The sequence below is a fragment of the Galleria mellonella genome, unplaced genomic scaffold, assembly GCF_026898425.1.
Source record: "Galleria mellonella isolate WM207_F2 unplaced genomic scaffold, CSIRO_AGI_GalMel_v1 utg78, whole genome shotgun sequence".
NCBI lineage: Eukaryota > Metazoa > Arthropoda > Insecta > Lepidoptera > Pyralidae > Galleria > Galleria mellonella.
In genome coordinates, this window is record NW_026442151.1 from 2,246,494 (window position 1) to 2,268,943 (window position 22,450).

The 22,450-nt window shown below is 31.1% G+C and overlaps 3 protein-coding genes across 3 annotated transcripts; 2 read left to right on the forward strand and 1 right to left on the reverse strand.

The window, feature by feature from the left end:
* The first annotated feature begins 1,481 nt into the window (after positions 1 to 1,481).
* On the forward strand, positions 1,482 to 8,828 carry LOC113517372 (organic cation transporter protein). The gene is made up of 8 exons (XM_031912359.2): positions 1,482 to 1,834; positions 2,030 to 2,109; positions 2,442 to 2,601; positions 3,074 to 3,400; positions 3,769 to 4,005; positions 4,616 to 4,833; positions 5,397 to 5,596; positions 8,454 to 8,828. Exons 1-8 carry the CDS (start codon positions 1,617 to 1,619, stop codon positions 8,652 to 8,654), a joined length of 1,641 nt encoding a protein of 546 aa, XP_031768219.2. The 5' UTR covers positions 1,482 to 1,616; the 3' UTR covers positions 8,655 to 8,828.
* Positions 8,829 to 10,800: 1,972 nt separating this feature from the next.
* On the forward strand, positions 10,801 to 14,199 carry LOC113517465 (BTB/POZ domain-containing adapter for CUL3-mediated RhoA degradation protein 3). The gene is made up of 4 exons (XM_026902132.3): positions 10,801 to 10,934; positions 11,033 to 11,201; positions 11,412 to 11,671; positions 11,875 to 14,199. The coding sequence occupies exons 1-4, from the start codon at positions 10,923 to 10,925 to the stop codon at positions 12,325 to 12,327; spliced, it is 894 nt and encodes a 297-aa protein (XP_026757933.1). The 5' UTR covers positions 10,801 to 10,922; the 3' UTR covers positions 12,328 to 14,199.
* Positions 14,200 to 15,609: 1,410 nt separating this feature from the next.
* Positions 15,610 to 17,105, reverse strand: LOC113517370 (INO80 complex subunit B). The gene is made up of 3 exons (XM_026902025.3): positions 16,917 to 17,105; positions 16,452 to 16,804; positions 15,610 to 16,178 (listed from the first exon to the last, which is right to left on the reverse strand). The coding sequence occupies exons 1-3, from the start codon at positions 16,966 to 16,968 to the stop codon at positions 15,633 to 15,635; spliced, it is 951 nt and encodes a 316-aa protein (XP_026757826.1). The 5' UTR covers positions 16,969 to 17,105; the 3' UTR covers positions 15,610 to 15,632.
* Between the last annotated feature and the right edge of the window lie 5,345 nt (positions 17,106 to 22,450).

Sequence of the window (22,450 nt, forward strand, 5' to 3'; positions counted from 1 at the left end):
ATTGATACCTGCTGCGAATTTTCACCACCGTACAACCCGCCACAAACTAAAGTTTCATCCCAATCATCTGGACGAGTGGCGATCTTTCACCGTGCGTTTTTCAAGGCACTTTCTTCCACGCACAACCATTCTTTGGAATCAACTTCCAGCAGCAGTGTTTCCGAACCGATACGACAACATAACCTTCTAGAAAAGAGTATATTCCTTCTTAAAAGGCCGGCAGCACACCTGCAATGCCGCTGGTGTTGTGGGTGATCATGGGCGGTGGTAGTCACTTACCATCAGGTGAGCCGCATGCTCGTTTGTCCCCTGTGTTGTAAAAAAAAATAATGGTATCCAGGGGGAAATACGTGGAGGTCGACCTGATAAGGTGTATTGCTAGCAATGAGTTCATTAAACTCCATTACTAACAATCCCTGTCCTCCCATTTAGAATAGATTTAAATCAAAACTATTACAAATTTGGTTAATGATGGGCCTATAAACTAGTAATTTCACGAAATTATCAAATTAAAATATTAGGTTAAGGGATAGCTATCACAAATAGCGTATAATAAACATTTTAATATAAATATATAATATAATCAAAAGTATTATTCTAGATATCAAGACAAGCAGCACCCGTTCATGAGTATGACGAATAAGATGGTTTAATAATATTATAGGGATTGAGAGAAAAGATTGCTAGTAATGAGCCCCTATATCGCCATTTCTAATTTACGAATTGATATTGCAAACTGTAATATTAGAAAAATATTACAGATATTATGGTGGTTTCAAAACTAAAGAGTCGAATCCAGTCTGTTTGATAGTTTATTTTCGCATATGGATTCTTCAAGATCGATAAGATAAGAATATATCAGTATCATCAATACTATAACAAAATCGTAGGGATCATAGTCTGTGTTCAAACTTATATACATATGTATATCTTTCTATCTTTATGCCAAGTAGTACAAGAGTGGTATAAAAAAAAAGTAGATAGAGAGAACCGCTTAACTTAAAAACCACTTAAAAACTTATTTTCAGGAAATATTAAAAACATAAGCAACATAACACAAATAAAACATTCTTAGAATTTATTGCCTGTTTGTCTAATTGTGATATCATATATATATGTAAGTTTCATTGAAATGGGACAACTGTATTAAAAGATGAGTCCGATTTTTCCATGATACAGCTCTTTTTTGCATGAAAGGACAGTATTGAATAGTAAAGTAACTATTTATTTTATATTTACTAATCAACATAAGATTAATATTACGGGCTCTAAAAATTGGAGCATAATTTTGTACAAGGCAAGTATAAATAAATACGCATTAAAAACAAAAGTCCTAAATATTTCCATAAAAAAAACGTGTAAGTAAAACCGCAGAGAACAGCTAGTATTCAATGACATATCTATGAGGATATAGAAGATAGGTATTATTTGAGATAGTATGGAAGATAATAAGCAGTTGTTTAAATATACGCAAGATGCTTGATAACTACAAAGTCTTACTTGCAGTAAGAAACGATAATGTAGTTGTAGATATATGGTGGAATTGAGGAGTATAGTGTTATATTACATATAACTATTATATAAAAATTATTGGTGTTAACATATCCGTATTAAAAATGGAAACGGTATATGATCGTGTTCTTTTAGAAATAGGGCAAAATGGCTATTTTCAAAAAAAGTTTGATATATTCTATAATTTTTTGTTCGCAACATTATGGGGTATGGCATACACAAATATATTTCTTGCACTTGTAATAATTCCACATCGATGCCAAATTCCTGAAAATTTTGAGAATATTAGTGACACTGAATGGAAGTCTAAATATATACCAATGTAAGAGTTACTTTAACATATTTATTTCATGAAATATAATATTTCATATTATTTTTGAAGATATGTACCTATATGTAAATGTATTGAGGCATCAAAATAATGATACCTAAGTACATTTATTTAAAATTAACGCATAGTTACCGAAGGATTCGCTATGATTAATTATATAATATATATATTTAACAATATTTTCAGATCTAACAATATTTCTGGGAAACTTGTATTTAGTAGCTGTTTAATGTATGAAAATCCGGTTGAAAATAATCATACAAAAGGTAAAGATGAATAGATTTCGTATTCACGAAATAAAATAAAATACTAGGTAATTACGTGATACATTTCTAAGTCATGTAAAAACATTTTTTGAGCTATTTCTTAATTTATCTAAAATGAAAATATATGAATTCGTATACGACTAAATGGAGTAGTATTCGTCATAAACGAATAAGTTAATGTTCTATATTTATTTATTGTGTTCGTTGTGATGAACGTTTTCGTAATAATATTGTGGTGTGGTCTCTATTAATTTTGAAAAGAAATAATAAAATTGTGAGAAAATGTACATATAAACAATATATGTGTATATATAAACAATATATGTTTACAGATTGTGATAATTATTATTATGACCAAACTTGGTACGAGTCAACTGTTGCTTCATCAAACAATTGGGTTTGCAAAGAAGAATTGAAAATAGCTAACACATTGGCTATTAGTAAAATTGGGGAAGCAATAGGATCATTAGGATTTGGCTGGTTTGGAGACACGTACGTATTTCATGTACAATACTCGTATATAATATTTGTAACCACTAGTCCTTCCCATAACGCATGATCGAGCCATATTTTACTCAAAAACAAAAGTTGGCGATGGCTGCAGCAAAGAAAATTACTGAATATCGTTTTAAACATGTTAGTTACAAAATGTTAATGTGAGAAATCTTCATCATTGTGAGTTCATGTCTTCATGTCAATGTTGCTTGGCCGTACTGCGAGTGTGACTTTAAAAGAGACCTAAAATTCTGGCCTGACTTAGCACAAGACCATTATAATCAATATTACAAAATTCTTGTTTTTAGAAATTCATCAGGAAATGAACCAGATATTTAAACGTCTTCAAGAAATATACAAGACAGACATATGAACGCAAATAGATCATTGTTTTTATATTGTTGTAACTAGAGAAAAGAGCCTGTTGGGAACGTTTACTTAGCATTTACTTTATGTTATTTATTTTCAGATATGGTCGCCGATGGACATATATTCTGTCGCTGGTATTTCTTGTTATTGGGCGAATAATATCTATTGCGTTTAGTTATTCGTTTACATTTTTTGTAATCGGATGCATTTTGGCATGGATTCCATCATGGTCAGTAGTGCAAACCGTTACCGTTATATCAATGGAGATATCTTCGCCCGAGTGTCGATCAAGGACTGCTACATTACGATCCCTGGCTAATAGTTCTAGCATGTTTATAATGCCTTTTTTATATTGGTGGCTACGCGATTGGAAAATATTCATGATAGTGACAACAGCGACACAGTTGCCTTTTCTGTTCTATTCATGGTAAGTTTATTAAGGCTTTGAATATTTACATTTCTTCATACAACGTTTGATTTATACTTCATCATAATACAATGATCATAAAACAATCATCGAGAGATAGATAGCAGCGTTCCTCCTAAAATGTCACTAAAGCCTTAATGCGATTGCCAACTCACCTGCCAAGTGTAGCAACTACTGGCAAAACCCTCCAAAGTGGAGGCCTATGTTCTGCAGTGGGCAATTAATGGCTGATATGATAATGTAATGCTTGTTACCCCTATTTAAATTCGTACTATTTAAATAAATATAGTTATCATGTATTCGTAGATAAACTTGTGGAAGCAGTACAAGTATTTGTTCTACATAGGTATATTATAACTTTATTTAAGGAAAATGATAGAGTCCCCTAGATGGCTTTGGATACAAGGAAAATCTAAAGCTTGTGTGAGAACATTAAAAATTATAGCAAAAGAAAATAAAACAAGATTAGGGTCAGACACGGAAAAAGACATTTTGAATAGTGCGCCATTTACAGACACCGGTGGTGCAAATACCATAATAGGCCCTTTAGCATTATTTTCTGGACGGAGATTAGCAATAAATACAATCTTACAGTCATATTTATGGTGAGTTTTTAAAATACAATTTATCGTCATCATCATTTTATCATTCCATTAACTTTTTGTACACTATAATAATCTACGCATATAAAAATGCGTAGATTTCATAAGTGGAAAACTTAAGCCACTTTTAGAAGGCATAACAGATGAAAACCGTGTTCAATTTGAAGCAATAGTTTTTGTGTGATACCTGACGACACATAAACATAGACAGATAAACAGTCACATAGAAAAAAAAATATCATTTTAACTTCAGTTGCTGCTTATTAAGATCCCTAATATAAATTTTTCTTAAATAACTACCATGTACAGATATGGTCCAGTTAATTTTTTTATATGAACAAGATACCTAAGATAAGCCAAATAATAATTAGGATAAGGGTAGGAAGATGATGTTCATGATGAAGATACCTAAGATTATTTGTTCGTTAAGTATAGATGCACCAAAGACAAGTATTTTTTCTTGAAGAACGATTGACTCCTACAGTATTGTTCAGGTTACCATTTTATATAGTAGGAGGTCAGCCAATAATACATTTACTCGAGAAACTTTCATTATCATCAAAATTCAAGTAAAGAAATATAATTAATTAAGAATTTCCATAATATCTTACAGGATATCTGTAGCAATAAACTATACAGTGTTAATGATGAAGTCTGGCGAAAAATTGGATGGCAATCCATTTCTAGAATTTGCTTGGCAATCAGCAGTAGAAGTTCCAGGTACACTTTTCGGAGCTTGGCTTGCTGACCGAGTTGGTCGTCGCTATGCTGGAGTGATTCCGTACTCACTTACTGTGTTATCATGGGTTACTATCGCTTTTTATGAAAATAGTAAGTGTATTGAACTAACGAATATAACAAAATTTTTAGCTAATCATTTTTTTAATAGAGGGTAAGAAGTTGACAATGGATATTCTTTTGTTTCCGACCATAGCGAAGCAGAAAACTGTTATGATTTTGATTAGTACGTTTATATTATAAAAGCGCGACAAAAAAAAAAAAAACAATTATTTCTGTGGTGAAAATATTTATATGGGGCCAACATTAGATTAGACCCTAAGTCTATATTTTTTTGCAATTGCTGAGACAGACAAAAGTAAATTAAAACTGATATTATAAACTAGAAAGATTTGATTTATTCTTTCATCTCTAGGAAGCTACATTATCAGAGTGTAAAATGAATTCAATTTTATTAAAAAAAAATACTATTTGAAGCCGGGGCGGGTGACTAGTAAGGCTCATAATTAATATTATGATTGTGAAAGTGAATTAAGTATAAAATAAGCGTTAGTAATAATTGATCCTGCAATAAGACTAATATACTAGTCTTTAAATTTTCATACATATTTTTTTGTTATATATTGTTATATTGTTCATATATATTTTTTAACCAGGTACGAGTAAATGGTATCTATCATGGTTGGTCGGTACCTCAATGACTATATTTACTAGACTGTCTATAGTCGCTTCATATTACGTAATTTATTTATTCAATATGGAACTTTATCCCACTTGTCTCCGTCAATCTGGAATGTCACTGGGCAATTTACTGTCGAGTGGTGGTGGAGCAATTGCACCTTATTTATTATACCTGGTAAGTTCCTATACTAAATTAAAAAAAAAAAGCTATAAAAGCAAAGACTGCAATGATTTCCAGTCCATCTCATTAGACTGATAATCTCATAATTATTAGTGATTATTTATCAGCACCAATGACCACTTAGTGATTAATTGATCATCACCATCATTTTGTAAGCAAACGAGTTAAAATTTTGTAATCAGAGAATTTTTGCGTTAGCAAAACACCGAAAATTCTATAACTATTTTCTATGTGTTCAACACCATACTATATACCTATATTTAATTTTTCTACCCATTTTTATTTTCTTATGTATGCATCATATAATATATGCATGAGATAAATTATGAAACTGGAAAAAGCTAGAAACTATAACATAAAAAAAAGAATCTATGTTATCTTGTGCTTATTTGTCACTTTATGGCATAAAAAATAATCTGAGAAGGCAATCAATAGTCTCCGAAAACTACATATTAACTGATTATTGATTTCTTTCTCAGATAGCATAAAGTTTATTTAATCATTGGTTACTAGATCAGCGTTATTTCTTTGAATTTTGTTAGCATTAGCATATGTGATATTATCAACATGACTTACTACTATCAGTAGAGGCCCTATGACCTAACCTATCAGTCATTAATTTACGACTGATAAATTTAGAGATTAATTTTATTAATTGGTCGAAATGAAAATCTCAAAAGGGGTTTAACCCTTAATCAGGCATAGTACGATTTATCGATCATCTAGGTCATTGGAGTTTTATAGTGATCATCTTTATTTGATTACCATTATTTGTATCTTTCGTATGAAGCTAAACATTTTTTACTAAACAATTCATTTCGGGAAAAATCATTATTCAAAGAAAGTGGTCATTATATGCCCTATATCCGTCTGGCGGTAGTATGATATGGACACTGTTTCCATTATACAAGAGGTGATTTTGAAATAAAAATATAATTGTAAATTATTAGGTTTTTTATAACAAAAATAACATTCTACGTTTTTTTTTAACAAAAATAACATTCTTCTAGTAGTGTAACTATGCAGTTCCTAATTAAAAATAGGGATAATGGAAACAAATTATAAAACGACAGAGAGCTCTTTAACAGGCATAGTGCATAATAAATACGACCACTGTTTTTTGTCTTAATTTTAATATTTTTTAAGAAATAGATCTTAGGTATACATTATAAAAATTAAGAACACACTATATTTAAAAATATGTTTGAATGCCAGTGCACATGGAGCCTGATTAAGGGTTAAAAAGAAAAATATAAATCCGTTTTTGACAAATTATTTTAAAAATATGCGACTAATTCAAAAACACTGAAATACCTACTGATTTATTTTTTTATTTTTAAAGCCTTAAAAGTCTTCTTTTAGTTTCATTTTTCGAAGTGGATTTTTTTTTGCAAAATCATCTTAATCTAATATATATTAATTATGCCTAGTGTCAATTTTGTACCAATTTTTCTTTTATTTTATTTTATTTGTGCTTAACTGTTTTTAATAAAGTTTAATTTAGATAATCACTGAGATTATTTTTGTAGTATTTACGAGTATTTATCTATCTTCTCATAGATTCTTTACCAGTGACGAGAACTATAGTTATAAATAAATATTTACAAACAGATTCTACTGTTTGTATACCACCATGTATTAACTTGGTGGTAAACAAACAGTGATGATGATAATAAAGATGTTTATTTGTATGGTGATAAACGAAATCTTTTGTTATCTCGAGCGGTAAATGCCTGGACTTGGTTCTAATTTATCTATCTACTTACATATATATATTAGATACCTACTTGTTTGTGAATCAATGTAATTCAACTAAATTATTGATTTACGTTGGATATTGAAAGTTGACAGGTGAGATTAAACTCATATCGTGTCAAATTCGTCAAGAATAACCTTAATGGTGCCACATTATCGCATAAAGTCATAGCATTCATACATAAATAATACAGGTATATTCATCTACATTAGTGATTCTCCACCACTGTGCCGCGGCATTTTTTTGTGCCGCCAAATTTTAAAGTGTGCCGCCAAATTTTGCAAATATTTAAAAATTTTGTCATAAACTATTTATGCAGTGTGTTGTAGTAAGTAAATAATTTTTATCTTTTTCTTTGTGTGCCGCCAAATTTTGAAATCGTTAAATATGTGCCGCAACAAAAAAAAAAGGTTGAGAATCACTGATCTACAACATTAAATAGATCAACATCCCAAGCCTTGCTTATTTTCTAATGTACGAAATGATGATAGCATAGTATCAGTACGTATAGTAAAAGTATACATAATATAATGATGCGCGCGATCATACTGAGAGAGGATGTTTGGCCCCTACGACTGATCTAGCAACATACAAAAAGTATTGAAGTACTTAATTCCCTAAATATCGTATATAAAAATTAAATCTCAGACTATAAGTAAACATATCTTTTTTCTTTATTAAAGATTTGCGTCTGGCAATAATTACCGCCGACAGAAAGTGTCTGATAATATTAATTCAAAATTTTTAACAATATTCCGTACAACATACGTAAATATCACCTCTCAGTAAGTAATATTTTTACGTACCTGTAAGTATAGTCTGGGGGCCCTGGGATCATGCTTTTAAAGTGGCCTTTATGAAAAACTTTTTGAAATTTAAATATAATTCCTTAATAGCACGTTATATTAAGTCTAGGTATCATTTTAATAAATGTACTGTTTTCTTTGCCTATCCGTTTTTTGAATTTTTTTGTAGGTACCCACAACTTAATATGGCTGTTTTGTGATAATAATTACATAATTATTAGAACATATATTCTAATAATAAATTTCTCCTTTTTTAAGTGCCTAGATATATCTAATATATTTGTTACAGGGACATAAAGTGGATTTAAAATTACCGTATTTGATATTATCTGGAATTTCCTTTTTGGGTTGTATATCATTCTTTTTGCTTCCGGAAACTTTAAATACTAGTCTACCAGAAACACTAAAGGATGCTCAGGAATTTGGAAAAGATCAAAGGAAATATTTTTCATTTGCTGTAAAACATTCTAAGCCAGAAAATAGTATTTAATTAAAAAATACATATACGTGAAATGTATGGGAATATCAAATAGTTTTAATACACCTGTCATTATTATCAGGCAACCGAGAAGAGTGAAAAAGGATTTAACCACCGGGTACAGTATTGATTGTCAATATAGAGTTAATTAATGTAAAAACAATAAAGTATTATGTCAAAGAGTAATTTCTTTAGTTTCCTGTTTGACATACATTAAAAAATTTTACTAAATTCATCAGTTTGTTTCTTGCACACGACCACAGACTACTAAGAGAACTACCACGACAAAGGATTTTTTTTCTACAATTTACGATGCACTATTAACTTTTTTTTTTAAATTAGATTCATAGATTTAATGCTTTAAAGATACGTCGTAATAAGTCAGTGGTGTACGTTCATTTTAAAAAAATCCTTGTGCAAATACTTAAAATATACTTACAGTTCAGCGTACAACAAGATGTCAACGTATACGATCGGCTTCGTACCGTCACTTGCGAACGTATCCGTTTCTGCGCCTAGTCAAACAGTTTTATTCCTACCTATTGCGTTGAAGTGTTCTAATTTTTTAAAATAGTTGATTTTAACATAGTCATTGCTTATGCTTTTGCACTAAATAAATCATTCTTTGCTCTAAATCTATAATTGAATGACGTCTGCAGTGCATAAGTATACTTTCGGTGCCGCCTGGTCACGGTTTTGATTTTTAATGAAAAATATTTTGATTTTTCATTTTTTTTGTTCATAACTGCAGGGAAGAACTGTTACTTTCCATCAGGTGGAATGTCAATTTATTTGCTGTACTAAGTATCATAAAAAAATATGCAAGAAAAGTTTGTTCTTTGGGAGAATTGAGAAATTATTTACCAAATACCTAACACGATCCAAAAGGGGGGGGGGGGAAGGGATTGATAGTAATGAGGTTTAAAAGGCCCATAAGGCTAGTATTATACTCTATCAGGTCGACCTCCACGCGGTTCCTGGAAACCATAGTGGTTTATTTTTGTTCAATTGGTCACTATGGGCCAGCTGACCTATCTCCATCCTCACCTATTATCCTTTACTGATGTTCCGCCAGCGTATACCGATAGCGCTAGCGCAGGCGGGGTTATTATTCCATCTTCACTCATTAAAAAAAAACCTGAGCCAAATAGTTGAAAATTATATTATGTATTAATTTGTTTACTGTTTCTTTGTAAAGTACAGAAACGTTAAGCGGATGAGATTCTTAACAAAATATTTCATACTAGTATAAAATATTTTATAAAAAAAACAAGTACAATTACAACTAGCCGTATCTCGCGCTTTCGCATCTGCATAAATCAGTATATAAAGTATCTTATGTGGAGAGCATAGAGTAAGTAATTACTGTGTCACAGGAGTAAGTTAGAAAAAAACCCACCTACCAAATTTTATTTAACTACGTTACTTTTGGGCGATGGAATAACATATAAAGAGTGTAAGGGACAGGTTGGGAAAAACTAAAACAGTAAATTCTGACCATTATTCTGAACAAAAAACCAGTGGAAATTCTTTCCGGTAATAAACAGAAAAAGTTTCCAATTTTTCCTGTTTATCCATTTAAAATCATATAATCTATGATATTATATCATTATATAATAAAATACTATAAAATACCAAAGAACAGCAATGTAATATTCGTATTAAAATCCTTCCGCGATGCGCTAAATCAACTGTCTAAGATCAATGCTACAAGCGCACGAAACTAGAGGGAGATTTTGTACAAAAGTCGTTTGCTCGGGTACCTCTGCCCCATTCGTGTTTCAACCGTAAAGCAGTTGTGTTTGCATGGCTGTGTTTAGGTTTGAAGGGTGGGATATGGCATGAATTTACAGGGTACGGAGGAATAACATCTGAGTCCTCAGGAATGGCAACACATGGGGGATATCATGGCCGAAACAGTATAGTCTGCTCATGTCTATAGGCGACGGTTATCACTTTCCTTCAGGTGCCTTGTTTGCCATTCTAAGTTGTATAAATAAAAAAAAATAAAATATATGAAATTAAATAATAATATTTATAGATGTATCTTGATTCATAATTATAATTTTGATCAGTGAATATTTTGATCGTCTATGGACTCTTTTGTTAGTCTTTGATACATACAAGCAACTATTTGGCTACTACGCAGTTAGATTCTAGAGCCAGAAAATGTAAAAAAAAAAAACAAACAATTGTTTATTCTCAAATTATCGCTTTTTGGTAGTATTGTTCCATAATAATTGTCAAAAATTAAACAATACTTCTATTTTTCGTATTGGAATGGATTTAAAGGTAAAAAGATAAATAATTTGTTTTTAAAGCTGCACATTAAAAGTAACATTATAGTTGTTTCAAAGAGGTTTTCGTCTATTATACCGACATTTTTTTAGAAAATGTCGGGCGATCACAAAACATTGATAAAAGGCAGTCCATCGCAATACGTAAAATTAAATGTGGGCGGTACACTTTTTTATACAACAATTGGTACCCTGACTAAGAGTGACAATATGCTTCGAACGATGTTCAGTGGTAGAATGGAAGTGTTGACGGATTCGGAAGGTATGGCTAATTATTATTTTATCATAAATGCTATATGCCTATTGCAATTACAATTTTGCTAATGTCTTCCTGTTGTTATCAGTAGATAATCTAGTTATGTGTCAATACCATTGTTTTTTTTAATTTATGATTTCTAACACTTTTTAAAAATTCTCAGTAATTTTAAAAATGATCAAATAAATCTAGTAATGTATTGCTTTATAATTTCAGGTTGGATACTGATAGATCGTTGTGGCAAACATTTTGGAACAATATTAAATTATCTCAGAGATGGTACTGTTGCTTTACCTGATAGTTATCGTGAGGTAATGGAGCTACTGGCTGAGGCCAAATATTTTTTAATTGAAGAATTAACTGATTCATGTCAGCAAGCTCTATCTAAAAAGGAAAGAGAGGCAGAACCAATATGTCGGGTGCCATTGATAACTTCACAAAAGGAAGAACAACTGCTTATAATGTCAACTTCTAAGGTAACTTTTTCTATCATTTTAGAGGTAAAGTTTAGAAAAAAATAATTTTTACCACTAAGCTATATTTTATATACAGCTAATTAAGGATAATTTTTCTCTTAGTAATAATAGGCTTGGCTTTAATATTTCATGACAATCATTTATATTATTTTCATAAATAAAATGACTTATTTAAATATTTTATTATGTTTATTCCTTTTCAGCCAGTGGTAAAACTTTTGATTAATAGGCACAATAATAAGTATTCATATACAAGCACATCTGATGATAATTTATTAAAGAATATTGAGTTATTTGACAAACTGTCCCTACGATTCAGTGGTAGAGTTCTCTTTATTAAGGATGTCATTGGATCCAATGAGATATGTTGCTGGTCTTTCTTTGGACATGGAAAAAAATGTGCTGAAGTCTGTTGTACTTCTATTGTTTATGCCACAGATAAAAAGCATACCAAAGTTGAGTTTCCCGAAGCTAGAATTTATGAGGAGACCTTGGGTATATTATTATATGAGAGTAGAAATGGACCTGATCAAGATTTGATTCAAGCTACTTCATCTCGTGGAGCCGTAGGAGGTCTGTCTTGCACAAGTGATGAAGAGGAAGAGCGTTCAGGCCTTGCACGACTCAGATCAAATAAACAGAATAACCAATCTTAGCGGTTACAGTCTGGCTTGGCGCGCCTTAGGAGCTCGAAACGGACAAATGTCTGATACCAAGCTGGCTACTTTTTGCCCTTCTGCTGGCTGCCATGCTTCGGTCTGTAGAATTTATTGAGCTATGCCCATGACTTGATTTCTGTGGGCCTATTCTTTCTGTGAGCTCTCTTGGGAATGTGAATGACATTGGAGTATTAGTGTAGCAAAAGAGGCATTTATAGTTTAGAACCAGTTGGAAAGAATTATGGACAACTGTAATGTGTTACATATCTGTTTTGTGTTTAGTGAATATTAGTATGTCACAAATAGAATTGATATGACAAGAAACAATAGTGCAAATAATGTCACATATTGTAGATTTATACCTGAACAAAGCTTTGGTTGTAGAGGGAACAGTCCTGTCCAGTATATGTTCAGAGTAAATAAACCAAACCTGCAGTATTTGTTCTTGATGTATCTATGGTGTGTAACTTAGTCCAGAATGATAATGAAAGTGTGAAGAAGAAGGAAATACTTTTTTCCATTTAATGTCTGTGTCTTTGTTAATATATTGTAAAACAGTATCATAAATTAGTGGATCTTAAGAGTTGGATTGATATGTACAAGCTTTGCAGTACATTTATGTGGTACTTTTAATACATAATTGAATGTTATGCTTAAAAATATTATATTACACAGCTCAAGTAATTTGCCAAATCAATGTTGTTTAGGTGTTAGAATCTCAATTGAGGTTAATTTGTAAAACTAAAGCTCATTTATGTGTTATGTGTAACTATAAAATGATATACAAAACTGAAGCTTGTTATAAAAATAAGGAATATGGAAATATTTGTTTTTGATTTGTAATACAGTAGGTGTATTTGAAGTATTAAAGTCCTAGGTAAATGTATTTGTAAAATGTACAATTTCATATTTTCAAATAAGTTGTACTTATAAGCATGTATGTATACAAGAGTTGAAACAACACAAATTTTGAACATAATTATTTCCTATTTTAGATAAATATCATAGGTATCTGTGTGAAACATAATGATCGTCATTGTCTAAACAGTAGGTAATTAAAACACTAGTTTTTAGTACTTTAAATAAGTTTTATAATTGCACAGCTGTGACTAAAAGATTCTGTAGTTTAATTGATATAATTTTCCTATACATGTATATATGAACTTAGTTTTATCTATAACTTCGTCCATATAAATAGGATATATTTATTGACTAGGAAAAAAATCCGTAATTGTGTATTCTAAATGTCATGACTATTGGTTGAGTATTTATATATTAGTAAGTAGGAAGGATTGATAAATAGTTTCAACTCTTGTGTTCATACATATTTAGAACTTCTGTTAGATTGATCACATTAAAATATATTGAATGTTGCCATTATATTAGACTGAAGACATCCAAATTTGAATTTTATTGCATTACTTTAAAAATTAGTATGATAAAGGCAACAATTCTGTAGTATTAGATACAAATTAAATAGATTAGTTCTATTGAAATGAATGGAATGATATTTTTGTCTTCATCCCCAACCAGGTATTTGTAACTTGAAGTAGACCTGTCAAAAGGTTCTAGTCTGATATTTATTGAATTATTTTTATTGGATTAGATATTTCCCTGTGTTCCCTGAAGCAGTTAATGGAGGCTAACACATTTTTTCTGGCAAGACTGTGCAGGTAGTGAATCCGAATGCAATTTCTATGTAGACATTATTGTTTCACCTTTTAATTATTTAGTATATTATTACTTCCCTTAAACCCAATGTAAGACTGGTTTCACAATAGAGAAGCTACTGTTTATTTTTTTTTCCATTTAAGATTATCTATAAAATATACTTGTTTACAAAATATATGCTCACTGTTTAGCTGTCAATTTTGTTTTTATTTTCTAACACTACCTTTGTACTCGTATTTATGAGGTAAGGCATTGGTCAAAACTGAAATGTACAAATAGACCTACACTGAAGTTGTAAGTTATGAATACTCTAATAATTTATTACAATCTTATGTTTCATACATACCTATACATCTGAAAATAGTAAAGACTCATATTTGGGGGGGGGGGGGGGGTTAGTAATTCGGACTACCAGTCTCATTACTAGCAATATACCCTGTCAGGCCGACTTCCATGTGGTCCCCCCTGGAAACCATCGTGCTGAAGTCCAGCTGGACTAAATGACCTCCCTTTTCATTTTCAACTATCATCCTTCACTGGTACCTCGCCAGCGTATGCCGTTACCGCAGATGGGGTTATCATTCTTTTATGATCCATAAAACTCATATTTCGACCTCACTACACAAATGGGTTGTTGACTTCTTGACAGAGATTTGTGTAGTAACATTGCAAAAATAGATTTTGTTAACTCTTTTTTTAATTCATTGGATGTAAAAAGAAATAAATCACTAGTGGGAAATAAATCAACCTCTGTACCAAGCAAAGCAGACCCTTAGGCTATATCCTCTGATTATATTGAGACACGAGGTAAGAAAAGACTAATATAGCTATAATCATCATACCATAATATTACTTTGTTACTTACATATATTATGAAACTGCACAAGTTATAGTATAGTAAACTAAAACTTATAATTTTTTATTAAAAGATGGATTGTGCTTGATTTTACCTCACCTGAGGGTAATTATATTTCTCAAAAACATTCTCGTTTTTTTAATACAACTTAGAATGGCAAACAAGCTGACAGTCCACCTGATGGGAGGGGGGGGGGGGAAAGAATTGTTAGTAATGGAGATTAGTGTCTCCATTGCTAGTAATAAACCCATCAGGTCGACCTCCTCGCAGTTCTCCCTGGAAACCATCGTGATTGATTTATTGTTTAATTTGTCAGGATGGGCTAACTGACCTGCCTCATCTTCACCTATCACCACTCACTGGTAACCTGCCCGCGTATACCTAAAGCGCAGTCAGGGTTACCATTACAATATAATCCATTAAAAAAAGGTCCAACTGAAGGAAAGTGGTAACCATCGTTTAAAGACATGAGCAGTACCATGAACATAACATTTAGCTGTTTTGCCAATGATACCCACCATGCGTTGCCATTCTTGTGGACTCAGGTGTTCCTCTATACCCTGTAAATTAACTGCCATATGCCACCCTTCAAACTGAAACACAGCCATGCAAACACAACTGCTTTCAGTTGAAACATGAATGGAACAGAGATGTCCAAACAAATGACTTTTGTATAAAGTCTCCCTTTGGTAAATGTGTGTAAAATGGATGTCAGTTGTTGTTTTGGATAAGATACTAAAATGAAACAAAAATTAAAAATTAACATTCATTTATATTAGGTTACCATAATAGTTGTTAAATTCTTCTTATAACATTCTAGACTACATAATGGAATGCCACTATGAGAGCAATTATATTTTTTATTATTATGGCATCCATCTACTCCACATTTAATAGGTTTGGGTGCTTCTATTGGAGCCTTAGTTTCCAGAGGGAATTGCACTCCAGGTGGCAATGACAAAGATATTTCATTGTTATTGTTTTTATAAACTATCATAGGCTCCTGTTTTTTCATTGGTTTGCCTTTTTGTGTATTTTTTAAGTTTTTAGATTCTTGTTTTTTGAGTAAACGATCCATAGTTTTTTTTTTATCTTTTTCACGCTTTTCATCTGCTAATTGTTTTCGTTTTTGTGACTTCAATGCTGCTTTTTGTATGGCTTCTGCAGTCATAACTTTTTCTTTATAGCCAGATGGCAATGCCAGTAACACTTCTCCTCCAGGACTAGTTTCTTTGTCATTACCCCTTTCATACATTGCTCTTTGTCTTGCAGTCATCATTTTAGGATCTTTTGGTTTAATTTTTTTTAGTTCTTCGTCAACCTGCAAAAAGCATATTAAGTATGATAAAATAAGTTTACTTAGGTATTTTAATATACTTAAATACTATATTTACTTTTAAAATAATAATAAAAAGAAAATGTTTTCAATGGATTCATTTAATGGTATTATTTGTGATATCATTTGACTGGCCCATAATCTGTACTAAGAAACTATCAGTTTAAGTAAACAAACCACTTGGGATAACATAGAAACTGAATTGTCTAAGCGGTCCAAATTACATAAGTAAGAATATAAATTAATTAGAAAACTTACTTCTTCAAGTTTCCCAGATTTAATAGCATCAAGCCATCTTTCCTCCTCACTAGAAGTCCCACTATCTCTCCCTTTTTTCTTTTTTTTAGATGCCTTTGGAGGTGTGCTTGATGAGGAACCTGGTATTGAGCGACGGGAGTCTGATGATGATTTCATGGTTTGGGCTTTAAGTAGATCTGCTGCAGAGGTGCCAGGCAACTCTTTGCCTGTTTTCACTTTCATTTTGTATGGCTTGTCCAATGCATCCTCATAAGAGACATCGATAGATGTGTCACTTTCAAAATCATTTTCTATTTTTCTTTTTTTGTGTTTTCTATGTTTGTGACGTTTATGTTTCTTTGGTGGAGAGGTGTCTGTAAATAATGTACGTATAATAAAGAAAATATGTAATTCCCAAGGAGGGTTTAAAATATGCAAAGGAATAGTATTATCAACGTCAGAAACAACAAATGTTATTTTCCATACCTATTACTATTTCATCTTCGGTGGTGCTTTGTTCACGCTGTCGCCGAACCATAATAGATTTTAAATGTGAACAGATTGATAATATATTGTTTTAGTAATATAATAAAAAAATATTTTCTTTATAATGAAAACATTTCAACTTCTAATATTTTGACATTTGCATTTTAATTTGGTCGATTAGCGTGATTGATTAACGAATGACTTACACTTTAAATGTCGATTGACGGATGACTGCGTGTATAGACGTCAAAGAATATAGTACTCGGTACAGACATAGATTAAGGATAGTAGCAAACACTAAAGTGTGATTAAGACCGGATTTCTTTTTATTTTGTTCTGCGTATTGGAATATTATTGTTGCATTGATGTTTCCTTAGGAAACTATATTACTAAAGTGTAAAAAAAATCTCAACATGGCGGATTATGAAATGGCACCATACATAATATCATCACCTCTATGGTAAACTTACGAAATTGAAAAAGATACATTTTACAGGGGGACGTTTTGAAACATTAGAATGCAAATAACTTTTGATAGAAGACTACTGTAAAAGATCATGCTAACATTTTAGTTTTAAAATCCTGTTTTTTATTGAATGCACTTAATTAATTATTATTGTATTACAAGTATTAGAAATAAATGCATATTCATTACTTTGCACTTTCATATATAAGAGTTCCTAGGTATTGAGTTATAGAACAGCAAATTTACGAAAGTGGCAACAACAACGTTATAGCAATCATTCATGTAAAATAACTAAATCAGGATTGAAAAATTGATAAAATAATTATTGAAATTTTCAAATTAAAGTGTTTATTATAGAAAATACTATAAAAATATGCTAAGTAAGATTATTTTGGGTATATCACAAAAACATGGAGATTCGTGCTATTCGATTTTTTTAACCGTTAGAGATAAAAATTTGAAAATAAGCCACAATAAGTAGTATGACGCAAAATGTAGATTTTTAAAGAAATGTCAAATTTGAAAAAACTGCAGATTCGTAAATTTGCCATAGAGGTGACGATATTTACAGTCAATATTATGCCGCCATCTCAAAAACAGTATTTCACATATAATTTTTTTTAAATATCAAAATAACTAATACGTGTTTTGATAAATTAGGTAGTAATAAATAAAAATATAAACTAATTAGTGTGTTATAAAGAATGACCGACGTTTTTAGCTCAATTTTTAATGGATTTGAACCAGTGATATAGTTAAGTATAATTAAAGTTTGGATGTATTATCTAATAAATTAATTTATTTATTCATATAGTAACGGAATTAATGCTATATTACAAATTTTGCTGAAGTTATAAAATGAATAAAATCCATTAGTGTTGTTTTTTACTAATTCCAGATGGGCTAACTGACCTGCATTTTCTTTTTCACTTATCATCCTTCACTGGTGCCCTAATAGCGTATACTGTTAACGCAGGCGTGATTACCATTCCATTACCATCAATTACAAAGAAAAAAAAAACTGGTTGCCAACTTGCCACGCCTGCCAAGGCCTGTGTTCAGCAGTGGACAATTAATGTCTGATATAAATGAATTAGAGAATTCAATCAAAATACCGTAGGATAAAAATGATTTACATTTTACATTATAGTATAGAAAATGTAGTGAATTTTTCAATATATACCTATATTAAAAATAAACTATTTTGTGGTTTATCGTCACCGAAATGATTTACAAGAAAACTTAAAATTCTAAATTGAAAGTAAATAAGATTTAATATTACAATTATAGAGTTAAAAATCAATTATTCTATTAAAAAAATTGAAAAGGCTCAGTGTCTTTTACGCATAATTTCTTATATTTTATATATCCTTTAGATACACTATATATAAGCTATATTAACGATATTTGAGGTATCTATCTAAGTATACATATCTATTATGGATTTATTGTTACAATTCTATGTAAGTACTTATATGTAAATAAAATCTATTTTCTTCACATACCTTCGCAATTGTAATTATTAGGGGTATTAAGTAGTTTAAGCCCAATTCTCACATAGATAATATCGTAAGTGACACTAATGAATTAGTACCTACGCTTTCTATCTTACAATTATCGGCACGGTCTAGGAAAATGATTCTGCTAACTTGCACCTCTCATTAGATATTTAAGACGTTTCTTTACCAGACGGTCTGTGAGAATAACAAATTCTTTGTTTATACTGAAAGATTTTGGTAAACCGCATTCTCAGTTCACTGGTTAGGCGCGAAAAGGTTGCTCTTGACAGATAGGTGGTATAAGTAAGTACCTAATTGAATGGAAACATTAACTGCTTTTCGGTTAAGTGACTAAAACTTTGTCAGATGCTGTAAAATGAATCTAAAGTGTGTTTGAGTAGAAAATTACATATTGTTTTTGTCTTTCGATTTAATGATTGTATAGAAATTTCTGGTAATATCTGGTAATATAGATATACAATAGATATGAAAGTATGTTAGTTTATTTGTGTGTTACCTGTTGGCTTAACGTATAGTAGAGTAGATATAGTGTTTGTAGAGGGTCACAGTGAAAAATAATATTCTTTAGAACAATAATATATATGATACGTATAGATACAAGACAACCATTTGAATAGAAACAAAAACCGTATAAAAAATAATATCAACATATATAGGATGTAGCCAGATTTAAATTTACAGTATGGCCACAAAGAAGTTTCGATAGTGTTTGGGATAAAGATTATAGTTCTTCTCCATTCCATTTTCTTTCCAATACTATTTTTTATTCCGGTTAATTATATCTTAAAATAATTCCATAAAAAAATATCAATAATATTCCAATCACGAGGATGAAGTTGTGAGTAAAAACTGGTAATATAAAATACTACACTGTAAATAGTATAATATTGAAAATTATAGGATTATATTTTTGACCTACATAGAAAAAAGTTTAAGCGTGATTAAGTACCTAGCAAAAATTAAAAATATTTACAAAACTTTTACAGTAGGATTGACAACCCCTAAAGGGTGGGGGGAAAGAGATTGTTAGTAATGGAGGCTGAAAATCCCATTGCTAGCAATATACCCAACCAGGTCGACCTCCTCGCGGTTCCCCCTGGACACTATCATGGTTAATTCCTTAATGAATTCATCATGATGGGCTAACTGGCCTGTTTTCATTCTCATCTGTCATCCTTCAATGGTGCTCCGTCAGCGTATCCCATTAGCGCAGGCGGGGTTACCATACCATTTTCACTCATCAAAAAAAAACCCCTAAAGGGTAGAGGAGGGGGGGTAAGGAATTGTTAGTAATGTGGACTACCTGTCAATATACTCTATCAGGTCCTCCACGTGGCCCCTCTTGGAAATCATCGTGCTGAATTCCAGGCATATTCATCACGATGAGCTAACTGACCTGTCTTTCCATTCTCACCTATCATCCCTCACTAGTGACCCGCTAGTGTATTAGCGCAGGTGGAATTACCATTCCATTATCATCCATTAATAATAAACGTCTAAAGGGTACCATGGACGTCATAGAGTATTCTGTGACATCTATGGTACTGTTCATGTCTATAGGTAATGATTACTTTTCCATTTTTCTGAATTGCATAAAAATCAGTATTATTTGGACCTGAACTCAAGTTTGCATGTGTTGACGATGATTCTATAATGATCTGATTAAATTCTTTTACGGGAACATATTAACTTAAATAAATAAAAAATAAACTTAAAATATCTGATAAATATGAAGTCTATAATTTTAATTTGATAACGAAATGCAGTGTTTTAAATATTTGTCTGAGATTAAAAAAATCGCTCAGCTTTAATCCTGATCCTTATAAACTTGCTATTTTAGAAAGACAGCAAAACAAAATTTCTTAACATTACTCTTTTGGTTTTCGTTGCTGTTATTAAGATTTAAAATATATTTTTTTCTTAAACATCTCTATCTACAAATGTCATCTAGTTACAATATTATTACACGAGTATTAGTAAGATGTAATTTAATTTTTTACCTAGAATTAGCAAACTCGTGGAATGCTAAAATAGTATTTTGAATTTGAATATTCAAGCCAATTAATTTCACGTGGCCTTTTACATTAATACTCAGGTAAAAAGAGAAATCTATTTTGCTTTTGTACTTATAACAAAATTGTAACTAATTTACGCCTGTTCATACCCATAAAAGAATTTAAAAAAGACACTAAGGCATAAGTTTAACATTTTTATAGGCTACAAAATTTATAAGTGAACTACTCTAACGGCTGCATTAAATTAGACGTGGTTTTCATATTTGTGTTACCCAATATCTAACAGCCAGTATAAAAATATTACTAAGGTAATATCGATGTAGGCGTCATCGTTAATCATCATTTACATCATCATTATATTAATCTATAGTTATCAATAAATAATTTGGAATTTTTATTTACTTGCTTTTTTAGTTAGAATTTTAAATTTGCCATGTGAATTTCTGAAGTAAGTAATTAATTATTTATAGGAGCACACTGCAATATTGAGTAAGCACTATTTTGTTAATAAGCAACCCCAGAGTCCTTCCATTAAGTACGACACATTTCGCAGGCCTCATGTGTTTTCTACGAACCCTTTGAGTGATAATATTCCATTTTATCATGGCGAAACGTAGAGGTTTAAATTAGTCCCTTCTCCCCAATTCGAGGGGGCCTGTTTATGTGACCTATAAAGTTAATGCCGAGAGCAAAATATATACCTACGTGTTTTGTAAGTAAGTTGCCATGAAGGACATCAATCTCTCTCTAGGGATTTTGCGGGTTTGCTCTTGTTACATACCTATAATATGACAACTTGCTTATGAATATAACAAACAGATGGTCACTCCAATATATCGTACTCTGAGTATTTCAGGTCCAGTGTTTGCTTTATGTTTTTACTTGTACCTTATTAGATTTTTCGCTGTTTGATGTTGGTTTGATGTTATTTTGTTTTTTATGGTTTTGTTTTGTTGGACTGGTGTGTTGATATAATTTTTGTTTTTGGTACTATCTATGTCATAATATTTATTTTAGTTTATGTCTATTTATCCAACGATAACTAAACGATATCTGCACATAGGATATATTTAAGAAAAATAATACGAAGGATTAAAGGATATATAGATAAAATTTTGTCCATCTGTAGATATGTTTGTCTCGGCATCACATATAAATAACCGCACCAAAGACGCAGTTTTCACAATTGTGTTCCTGAATAATAAATTTAAAATTTGTTATATGTTTTATCTTGATACGCCGTTTCATCATAATCATATTAACCATTATCACTGCTGAACATATGGCATTTAGAGGAGGTCCCTTTCATTGTCTTTTCTATTTCCAAAATCCTCGCGTACGAACTCGTGGGCAAAAATTTATAGTTACTATAGATACGGTATGTTTATTATAACGTATACAAAATTACCACATATCCAAAATAAATTCATAGTTTTCACTACAACCTATTCATCGTCTGCTATTGAACATAGGTTTCTCTCATATTTGGCTACAAAGAATAATCTTGCGCCACTTGCTTCCAGCGACTCTCTA

Bases quoted from the DNA above. Each gene is read 5' to 3' on its own strand.
- LOC113517372 (XM_031912359.2), top strand. From the start codon at position 1,617: ATGGAAACGGTATATGATCGTGTTCTTTTAGAAATAGGGCAAAATGGC. The intron at 2,110-2,441 runs GTAAAGATGAAT...ATATGTTTACAG, and splicing joins TGAAAATAATCATACAAAAG to ATTGTGATAATTATTATTAT. The intron at 5,597-8,453 runs GTAAGTTCCTAT...TATTTGTTACAG, and splicing joins CACCTTATTTATTATACCTG to GGACATAAAGTGGATTTAAA.
- LOC113517465 (XM_026902132.3), top strand. The intron at 11,202-11,411 runs GTATGGCTAATT...TTATAATTTCAG, and splicing joins AGTGTTGACGGATTCGGAAG to GTTGGATACTGATAGATCGT. The intron at 11,672-11,874 runs GTAACTTTTTCT...ATTCCTTTTCAG, and splicing joins TTATAATGTCAACTTCTAAG to CCAGTGGTAAAACTTTTGAT.
- LOC113517370 (XM_026902025.3), bottom strand. From the start codon at position 16,968: ATGGTTCGGCGACAGCGTGAACAAAGCACCACCGAAGATGAAATAGTA. The intron at 16,805-16,916 runs GTATGGAAAATA...CATTATTTACAG, and splicing joins CGAAGATGAAATAGTAATAG to ACACCTCTCCACCAAAGAAA. The intron at 16,179-16,451 runs GTAAGTTTTCTA...TGCTTTTTGCAG, and splicing joins AATCTGGGAAACTTGAAGAA to GTTGACGAAGAACTAAAAAA.